General features: G+C 32.1%; 1 protein-coding gene across 1 annotated transcript; it reads right to left on the bottom strand.

Moving 5' to 3' along the window:
* Positions 1–4,875: 4,875 nt before the first annotated feature.
* On the bottom strand, positions 4,876–6,384 carry LOC135152900 (uncharacterized). The gene is made up of 3 exons (XM_064094070.1): positions 6,375–6,384; positions 4,942–5,305; positions 4,876–4,885 (listed from the first exon to the last, which is right to left on the bottom strand). The coding sequence occupies exons 1-3, from the start codon at positions 6,382–6,384 to the stop codon at positions 4,876–4,878; spliced, it is 384 nt and encodes a 127-aa protein (XP_063950140.1).
* Positions 6,385–11,066: the final 4,682 nt, after the last annotated feature.

The following is an 11,066-nucleotide window of genomic DNA, read 5'->3' as shown; positions in this document are numbered from 1 at the left end:
ATAATATGTTTAATTTATAACATATTGGGAAAATGAAACCAAAGTTATTATATTCTAATTTTTTTAGCAAGGGTAGTTTGGTAAAAAGGAATTATGGGACCGGTGAGATATATAAAGAGGGGAAACCGAGAAACTAGGGTTTTAACTCATTAGTTTAAAAGAAAATTTGACCGAAGTGAAATCACGCAAACGCAATTCAAGTGTTAAAAAATTAGCCAGACTGTGCGTGCACACAAATCCTCTCGGAAAACAATAACCGAACAAATCAGATTAACCGATTTCAAAACATATGCAAAAACTGTACACTCAATAATCAAATATGAAGTGGCTCTGATGCCAATTGTAAGAAACTTATAATTCTATAAGCATAAATTCTCTATAATAGAGACAAGGACCGTAAACATCATATTCAACTATCGAGTTATAAACTGTAAGCGGAAGCATACCTGTATCCATTAGTGATGATAGTGGTATAACCTTAAGTAATCTTGCTTTTGAAGCAGCGTTATTGTCTTCCTCAACCAAGCACTCCTTAGGTTTTCTCGAGTAGTCCTCTCTGATGGGTAAAGAAAGACTGTATGTGTTCCTTGATATATTGGGGACTATAACCTTCTGTATTCTAACGCTCAATTTAATCTCCCATTATAATTAAATTAGGCCTTAGTATTGGGTATCCACTCATTTGACCCACACAATAATTAAAATCTAATTGGATTTCTTATTTGATCACGTAATTTAACCCAATAAAATAAATAACTAAATATAATTGATATATTTATATATGTAGCCCATAATAATTTATTATTATTATTAAAATAATAATAACAATCTCCCACTTGGGCTTCATATTAAATCCAAAATCAATTATACATATCTTTAGTGCGCAACCTTATGCTATTCATTGTCCTTAGATTTTACTAAAACAATTCGGTCCATCTACTATATAGGTATGAGATTCTGGCGGTATTCGTCACAAACTTTACGCGACTAAACCTTCCGTGGTCACCACACAAATATATTCAACGACATGAATCAAAGTATGGATAAGTGACATGGAAATTACATACAATGTGATCTATATAATGCCTATTTCCAACTAGTCCTTAGTCAATCTCTAATGAGATTTATATAAATTTTCTCAACTCAATGTTTAAACCACAATAAGAAAATTGAACAAAAGTAGAGTGACAATTAATGAACTAAAATTCCATCAACTGTATTCTGCAGAACATAAACAACTCAATGTTTATTACGTAAAACACCAAAATACAAACTCCCACTAAACCAAAGTATCACATGAGGTAACACCCATATGAGCAATATGCTCGTGAAAAACCTTAGGTGCTAACGCCTTGGTGAGCGGATCCGCAATCATGGAGTTAGTCCCAATGTGTTCTATAGAAATTTGTCCACTCTGTATCTTTTCTTTAACAACTAGGAACTTGATATCTATATGTTTTGCTTCAGTAGTGCTCCTATTGTTATTAGAATACTCCACTGCTGATTTATTATCACATAATATCTTTAATAATCTTTCAACACCATCAAGAATACGCAAACCAGTGACAAAATTTCGCAGCCATAATGCTTGATTGGATGCCACAAAGCATGCTATATACTCCGCAGCCATGGTGGATGAAGCTATGAGCGTCTGTTTAGCAGACTTCCATGAAATCGCTCCACCAGCTAATAAATAAACATAGCATGAAGTAGATTTTCTTTCATCTTTGCATCCTCCAAAGTCAGAATCCGAATATCCAATGATTTCGAGATGATCTGATTTCCTATATGTGAGCATATAGTCTTTTGTTTTCTTAAAATACCGTAGGACTCATTTTACTGCTTTCCATTGTTCCATCCCCGGATTGCTCAAATATCTTCCCAACATTCCAACAATCAATGCTATGTCAGGACGAGTACAAACTTGAGCATACATCAGACTTCCCACTGCCGAGGCATATGGTATCTTCTGCATTTCTTTTATCTCAAGTTCATTCTTGGGACATTGTTTGAGACTGAATTTGTCTCCTTTAGACACGGGTGTATCCATTGGTGCACAATCTTTCATGCCATACCTTTCCAGGATCTTTTCGATATAGCTCTTTTGCGACAATCCAAGAATACCTCGAGAGCGATCTCGATGTATCTGAATTCCTAATACAAAAGAGGCGTTACCAAGATCCTTCATCTCAAATTGATTAGTGAGAAATTTCTTGGTATCGTGCAATAAGCCTATATCATTAGTGGCAAGTAAGATGTCATCAACGTATAAGAGAAGAAAGATAAATTTGCTCCCACTGAACTTGTGATATACACAATGTTCCACCAAGTTCACTTCAAAACCATATGATGTGATAACATGATGAAATTTGTGATACCATTCACGAGAGGCCTGTCTGAGACCATAGATGGACTTCTTTAATCTGCAAACCATTGTCTTTGGATCTCGAATGACAAAATTTTCTGGTTGCACCATATAAATTGTCTCTCCAATGTTACCATTGAGAAACGCTGTCTTTACGTCCATCTGATGTAGCTCTAGGTCATAATGAGCCACAAGCGCCATAAAAATTCTAAATGAGTCTTTCGTGGAAACTGGAGAGAAAGTTTCATTATAGTCGATAGCTTTCTTTTGAGTGAATACTTTTGCGACTAGACGAGCCTTATATCTTTCGATGTTACCTTTTGAATCCTTTTTGGTTTTAAAAACCCATTTGCAACCAACAGGCTTTGATCCTTTAGGCAACTCGACAAGATCCCAAACGTCATTGTCTTTCATAGATTGCATCTCTTCATTCATGGCATCGATCCACTTTTGAGCATGAGGACTCTGCATGGCCTGTTGAAGATTTACAGGATCATCTTCTCCAATGCCAATTCCATCTTCATGTTCTTGTAGAAAAACAACATAATCATCTGGAATTGCGCTCTTTCGCTCTCTAGTGGATCTCCTTAGTGGCACTTCTTGTGATTCATGAGGTTGTTGAGTTTGATCAATTGGTTCCTCATGGGGAATGCAGTGTTGTCTTGAACCGGAGGGCCTTGAACAATGATAGGTACCATAATCTGATCATTGCTCTCGGTCGTGTCATGAATAAGATCATGACTATCTTCTTCAAAGACAACACTTCTACCTATATCTTCCCTCCCAAAATCAACATCCTCAAAAAATCTTGCATTATCAGTCTCGAAGAAGGATCTAGTAGCGGGATCATAAAATTTAAATCCGCGAGTACGCTCCGGATATCCAACAAAATAGCAACTGACCGTCCTTGAGTCCAGTTTCTTTTCATTTGGTCTATATGGCCTTGCCTCAGCTGGACAACCCCGAACATGTAAATGCCTAATACTTGGAGTTTTATCAGTCCAAAGTTTGTAAGGGGGTTTCGGCCACTGCCTTTGTTGGAACTCTATTAAGGATATAAATAGCAGTCATTAGTGCATCTCCCCAAAGTGATTCAGGTAAAGAAGAATGACTTATCATACTTCTCACCATATCTTTAAGAGTACGGTTTCGCCTCTCAGCAACACCATTCATATTAGGTTTGCCTGGCATAGTGTACTGAGGGACAATCCCACACTCCTTTAGGAAGTTAGCAAAGGGCCATGGACGTTGTTCACCTGATCCATCATATCTACCGTAGTACTCACCACCACGATCAGACCTGACAGCTTTAATTGGCTTACCACGCTGTTTCTCAACTTCAGCTTTGAAGACCTTAAACACATCCAAAGCTTGTGACTTCTCATGTATTAAGTATAGGTAACCATATCTTGAGTAATCGTCTATGAACGTGATAAAATACCATTGACCGTTCCAAGAGGCCGTAGGGAATGGTCCACATATATCGGTATGAATCAGTTCTAAGACACTAGTAGCTCTGTTGGCACCTAACTTTCTTGAGTTTGTTTGTTTTCCTTAATGCATTCTATGCAAACCTGAAAATCACTTAAATCTAAGGGATCAAGAATTCTATCATTCACAAGCCTCTGAATTCTCTGTTTAGAGATGTGTCCTAAGCGCTTGTGCCACAACATGGCAGAATTCTCAGTTATCTTACGCTTTGTACCTCTTGCACTTGAGTGCAAAATTTCATTATTAAAAGTAACAGTCTCAAGCATATAAAGATTATCAATTAAAGAACCAGTAGCAACCACATTTGAATTTAATGAGAAACAAACTTTATTATTTCCAAAGGAACAAGTGTAGCCATATTTGTCCAAACAGGAAATAGAAATAAGATTCCGTCTAAAAGACGGTGCAACAAAAGTCTCAAATAAATCCAAATAAACACCAGTTTTTAATAACAATCTAAATGTTCCAACTGCTTCAACTGAAACTTTATTGCCGTCGCCCACATAGATGTATCTTTCAGCATCAGTTGGCGGTCGGCTCCACAGGCAACCCTGCATTGATACACTTATATGAGTAGTAGCACCAGAATCTACCCACCAAGTATCTTTAGGTACAGAAGCTAAATTAACTTCAGAACAAACAAAGACAAAAGTCATACCCTTCTTCACACGTCAAGCAGCATATTTGGAACACTCTTTCTTCATATGTCCAGCCTTCTTACAAAAGTAACAGGTTGGTCCCTTATCCTGCTTCTCTTGCGAAGGTTGCTTGGGTTTTCCACTTGCAGAATCCTTACCTCTCTTTTTTTTCTTATCATGAGAGCTCGATGCCAAGTGAGCACTTTCAGTCTTCTCTCGCAAAACCCTCTCCTCCTCTTGCACACAGTGTGAAATGAGCTCATTAAGAGTCCAATTTCCTTTTGAGTATTGTAACTCACCACAAAGTGTCCAAACTGAGGAGGGAGAGAAATCAGAACCAAGTGAACAAGCAGCTCATCTGAAAGTTCTAACTTGAGTTCCTTAAGTTTGCCTGCAAGATTAGACATCCCAATGATGTACTCCCTTATGTTCCCCTTTCCTTTATACTTCATGGTCACGAGTTTTGACAGAAGATTACTCGTTTCCGCTTTCTCATTCTTAGCAAAATATTGCTCAATTTCAGAGAGGCACTTCTTGGCACTTGTGCTCTCAGCAATGGAGCCCCGAAAGCCAGTTGGGATCGTTCGCTTCATGATCGCCATACACATGCGATTAGAGCGTTCCCACTTATCAATTTGATCCGTTTTCGGATCATCCGTAGTGGGAACTGGTTGCTCTTTCCTTAGCGCAAGGTCAAGATCCATGCACCCAAGAACAATCTCAACAGTCTCTTTCCATGTGACATAGTTTGTCCCATTCAACATTGGAATCATGCTCAATTGAGCAGAAGCAGAATTAACTGTAGTCATAACTGCAATAGAAAACAAATTTACAGAAAATGCTCAACACTAACATATATAATAATATAATAAATTTTATTATTGGCAACACCATCACAAGATACCTAGCGCAACAATAAATTTTAGTCTTTGGACAGAAAATTTAATTTGCAATTGGTACTCTCCACGCACTAATCAAGTATTAACAATTAATTTCTGTCAAATAATATGCCTTTCTTTGGACCGACTTATTATTCACATGAAAAAAAAACTTTATATTGCTACATACTTACTATCACAAGAATATTTTAATTTTGGCCAAATATTTATCTTCCTTTGGGCCGATAAAATTTGCATTAAATTAAATATTCAATCGTCATAATAATACTTTTAAATTAACTAATCTACACAAAAGAGGTTACTTTGGCAACATATTGCTTCAATCAATTAACTTAAAATTATTTGACCACCTAACTAAATAGGTTAATAATATTTTGCCAATATTAAAATTTAACACATAACCATAATACATTTTCTTTATTTGCAGCAAATTAACCAAATTATATAAAAATATGACTCAACATGCTAGGTACTGTATTACTGCATAATAATAAACTGAATCCAGAGCATCACTTTAACCATTAACATGGAGCTTACTAAACAAAAAAAAACAAAAGTACCAAGTATGATATGGTATTATAATGCATGACATACAAAAGTAACATGCATCCATGATCAACAGTTACATAATTAAAATAACCATGGGGTTGAACCTTAACAATTCAAAATTTTACTGGACATGCGCGTGTGTAAAAGAAAATTTGACCGAAGTGAAATCACGCAAACGCAATTCAAGTGTCAAAAAATTAGCCAGACTGTGCGTGCACACAAATCCTCTCGGAAAACAATAACCGAACAAATCAGATTAACCGATTTCAAAACATATGCAAAAACTGTACACTCAATAATCAAATATGAAGTGGCTCTGATGCCAATGGTAAGAAACTTATAATTCTATAAGCACAAATTCTCTATAATAGAGACAAGGATCGTAAACATCATATTCAACTATCGAGTTATAAACTGTAAGCGGAAGCATACCTGTATCCATTAGTGATGATAGTGGTATAACCTTAAGTAATCTTGCTTTTGAAGCAGCGTTATTATCTTCCTCAACCAAGCACTCCTTAGGTTTTCTCTAGTAGTCCTCTCTGATGGGTAAAGAAGTAAAGAAAGACTGTATGTGTTGCTTGATATATTGGGGACTATAACCTTCTGTATTCTAACGCTCAATTTAATCTCCCTTATAATTAAACTAGTGAGAAAAGCCGCGCTTCGCGGCGGCGTATTGATTTTTTTTTTTAAAAAAAAAATCTGATATGAACTAATGTTATAATAGCATAAAAATTCTTTTGAGTCATCTTCCGTTAAACATATGACTAATAAAAAAAATATTATAATTAGTATAAAAATTTGCTTAAGTGGTCCTCATTTAATATTCTATCAAATTATCAAGAATTTTTGGATGTATGCTATATTAGGGTGTATTATTGTAAAAATTTGTTTGCTTCATAAAAGCCGTTTGATATAAGGTGTGATTACTTCGTGACGGCGTGTAATATCTATTCATAAATGATGAAATAGAATAATATATGAAACTTGTAATATTAAAGCTTATAATTGGATAAAAATTATTTTGAACTGTGGTCCTGTTTTAGGAAAAGAAATATATTATAACATAGATAAAAAAATTATTTTAGCCACTTTCCCGTCAAACAAAATACTAATGGAAAAATTATTATTATTTAGATAAAAATTAGTTTGGGCCCTCTCGTGCCCGTCAAACACAAAACTAATAAAAATATTATTATTATTTAGATAAAAATTAGTTTGGGCCGCCTCCCGTGCCCGTCAAACATAATACTAATCAAGAATCATTTTGATTATCATAAAATCAATATATAATTCCTATTTTATATATCGTATTTATTTATTATTATTATTATTTAATGATTCCTATTTATTAGTTAAAAAATATTATTCTTCTATTATTCTTATTTTTGTGCTATTAGTCTTTTTTAATGATTATTATCTTTATAATCCTTGATTTTCTACTCGAAATTTAAGAAAATTATAAAACTAAATCGAAAATAAAAATTGTACATATTACCTTACAAATTTTAACTATAAATTGTATTTTTTCAATGATTGTTAGTTTAAATAAATAAAATCCTATTTCTTTTAGGATTCCTAAATAAGAAGATCCTTGAATTTGATTTTTGGAATTATAATTTTATTTTCTATTCGAAATTCAAGAAAATTATATGACTGAATCGAACTATTGTCGAGATTGGTCGTAAGTCCATGCATACTATTTGAGAGCCTGCAAATATGTCAGAGATGTTTTATGTTATTTTCTTGTTGATCATTATGGAACGACGCGAGTCTAGCGCTACGAACCTGTTTAGACAATGTGAGATTCTAGAAGATGCTGGTTTTTATTTTTTTTTAATATATAATTTGAAAAAAATTAATAAAATAAGATTATAAATTTTACAACTTTTTTTTTGAAGGAAAATTTTTATAACTTTTGAAAATAAAAATTGTATTTTTTTTAATTATATTTGTTCTATAATTGTTATTTTGAATAAATGGAATCCTAATCTTTTATGATTTCTAAATAAGTAAAAGAATTGTACTATCTTTGCAATCGTTTTATCTATAAAATATTTGAATTTGGTTTTTATTATAATTTTATTTTCTATCCGAAATTTAAGAAAATTATAAACTGAATCGAACAATTCTAGAGATGCCAACTTTATAATTCGAACATATTTAAAATAAAATTTTATAATATAAAATTCAACTACATCTTCAATATATCTTATCGAAAATAAGAATTGTATATATTACTTAACAAATATTAAATATAAATTATATTTTATCTATTATTATTAGTTTCAATAAATATAGTCCTATTACTTTTAGGATTAGTAAATATAAAAAGAATTGTATAATCTTTAGAATTCAATAAGAAATACTATTGTATCATCTTTAGAATTCAATAAGAAATACTAAATAAGAAAAAAATTGTATCATATTTAGAATTCAATGAGAAAAGAATTGTATTACCTCTAGAATTCTTGAACCAGATTTTTTGAATTATAACTATATTTTCTCTCCGAAATTTAAGAAAAATCAGAAGACTGAATCGAACAATCGTAGAGACGCCCGCATCCTCCTTTATATATATATACTGACTAGTGAAAAAAGCCGCGCTTCGCGGCGGCGTTATGAATTTTTTATAAATCTAGACAAAAAATTGTTTTAGCTACTTTCCCATCAAACATAATACTAATAAAAAAATATTATTATTTAGGTAAAAATTAATTTGGGCCGCCCTCCCCTTAAACACAATACTAATAAATAATTTTTTTTATAAAGTTTGATACGAAATACTATTATAATTCCATAAAAGTTATTTTCAATCGTGTACCCGTTAAACATATCTTCAATATATCTTATCGAAAATAAGAATTGTATATATTACTTTACATATCTTAAATATAAATTGTATTTTATCTATTATTATTAGTTTGAATAAATATAATCCTATTTGTTTTGGATTCCTAAATAAGAAAAGAATTGTATCATCTTTAGAATTCAATAAGAAATACTATTGTATCATCTTTAGAGTTTAATAAAAAATACCAAATAAGAAAAGAACTGTATCATCTTTAGAATTAAATAAGAAAAGAATTGTATTACTTTCAGAATTCTTGGACCTGATTTTTTGAATTATAACTATATTTTCTCTCCGAAAATCAAGAAAATTCAGAGGACTGAATCGAGCAATTGTAGAGACGCCCGCATCCTCCTTTATATATATATATTGATTAGGCCTTAGTATTGAGTATCCACTCATTTGACCCACACAATAATTAAAATCTAATTGGGTTTCTTATTTGATCCAGTGTTGTAAAAAGCGGGAATCGGACTTAGTCGGTGAAGGCACCGTCTAGCGATTAATCGGATAATCGGAGATTAATCGGAGTGATTAATCGGATCATTAATCGTAATCAATTTAATATTATTTTTTAAATAATAGTATATATTAATATAATTATATATAGTATAAATTTATAGTCATATAAAATCAAAAGATTAATGATTTTTTATAACACAAAACATGCCTTTATATACATATACAAATCCATTCATCTCATATATAAACTTGAATTTGATTGAATCTGCGAAGGAAGATATTGCAAATTTATGTAATTAGAGTTTAAAGTTAATATTGAAAGAGTGAAAGGTAATAAAACAACTTTAATTTATGTGTTTTGTCATTTCCGTGCCTTTTGTTTTATTTAAAATTAAATTTTAGAATTTTAAGATTTTTTTACTTTTTATTTTTATTTTTTTTAAATTCACCGATTTTTGACCGACTTTTTCCGATTAATCCCGACTTTTGACCGATTAATCCCGATTTTCAGAAAAAACGATTTTTTCGCCGATTAACGCTTAATCGAGACGGTGGCCGACCGAACAGCGATTAATCGGCGATTAATCCCGATTAATCGCCGACTTTTAGAACACTGATTTGATCACGTAATTTAACCCAATAAAATAAATAATTAAATATAATTGATATATTTATATATGTAGCCCATAATAATTTATTATTATTATTAAAATAATATTAACAAAGCATTCTACCATATCAACGCCATTCCCCTTCACTTAAGTGATCTGCATGAATTCATGTACTAGAGCATCTCCAGAGTCTCCGATGGCGCAGCTATTAACAAAGAGGCTATGATGATAATGTTTTATAATCTAATTGTAGCGAACCCCGGTTGGGGCTCGGGGGAATCTGACCCGTATCTTGGCTGGGCAACGCCGGATGGCTTGCGATTCGCAAGCAACTGGATGGTTGCAGCCATGGCGGAATTAGATCCTCCGGTGTCTCCGCTTTTTACAGATCTGAGCCTCACTCCATTGTTATCTTTTTCTTTTTAAGTTAATCTTCTATCATTCATTTTTATTTTATGTTTAATATTCGATTAATATTTGATTAATTTAATTATTAAAAATAAGAAATAAGTTAAAGGAGTTGGAATAATCTTATTTATAATTTTTTATTACGGATGAAATTTTTTAGGGTTAATTATGCTATTGTAGCCTATATTTTTGATATCTAATTTAAAATTTTTTAACAAGATGTTCGTATAACATTTTTATATTAAAAAATTATTTAAGGGCAGTTTAGCAATAGAAGAAAATCCTCTTTATTTTTTCCTCAAAAAGGATGGTTATTACTTATTAATCACCTTTTCAATGATTTAAAACAATGTCTTGTTTTTTATTGTAAATTCGTGAACTTTCTTAAAGCAGTACAATTCAAAATATATTAAAGTAATGTCTTCTAATTTTACCACAAAATTTTAATTTCAATGCATTTTTTTGACTTTTGTTATTTTTTCAACCTAAAATGCTACAATCATGCTAGACAACTAGTGGACATGGGTGTTTCCAAAAGATCCAGTTCATTTTTATGTTTTTTTGGTATTCGGGGAATCGAGCATCGTAATTGACCAAACGATTTTTGTTTGCTACTCCTTAGGGGTTGTTTGGTTTGAGGAGTGGTATCGGGTTGGAATGAGAAATCGGGTTAAGCTGGTATGAGTTTGAGGTATCATATCTGATATCATGTGTTTGGTTGAGTGTTGGAATCAATATATACAATTTTTATAAAAAATAAGTTATTAATATATATTAATTAAAAATATT

Source organism: Daucus carota, chromosome 5 (genome assembly GCF_001625215.2).
Source record: "Daucus carota subsp. sativus chromosome 5, DH1 v3.0, whole genome shotgun sequence".
Lineage (NCBI taxonomy): Eukaryota > Viridiplantae > Streptophyta > Magnoliopsida > Apiales > Apiaceae > Daucus > Daucus carota.
This window is presented reverse-complemented; position numbering and strand designations above follow the sequence as displayed.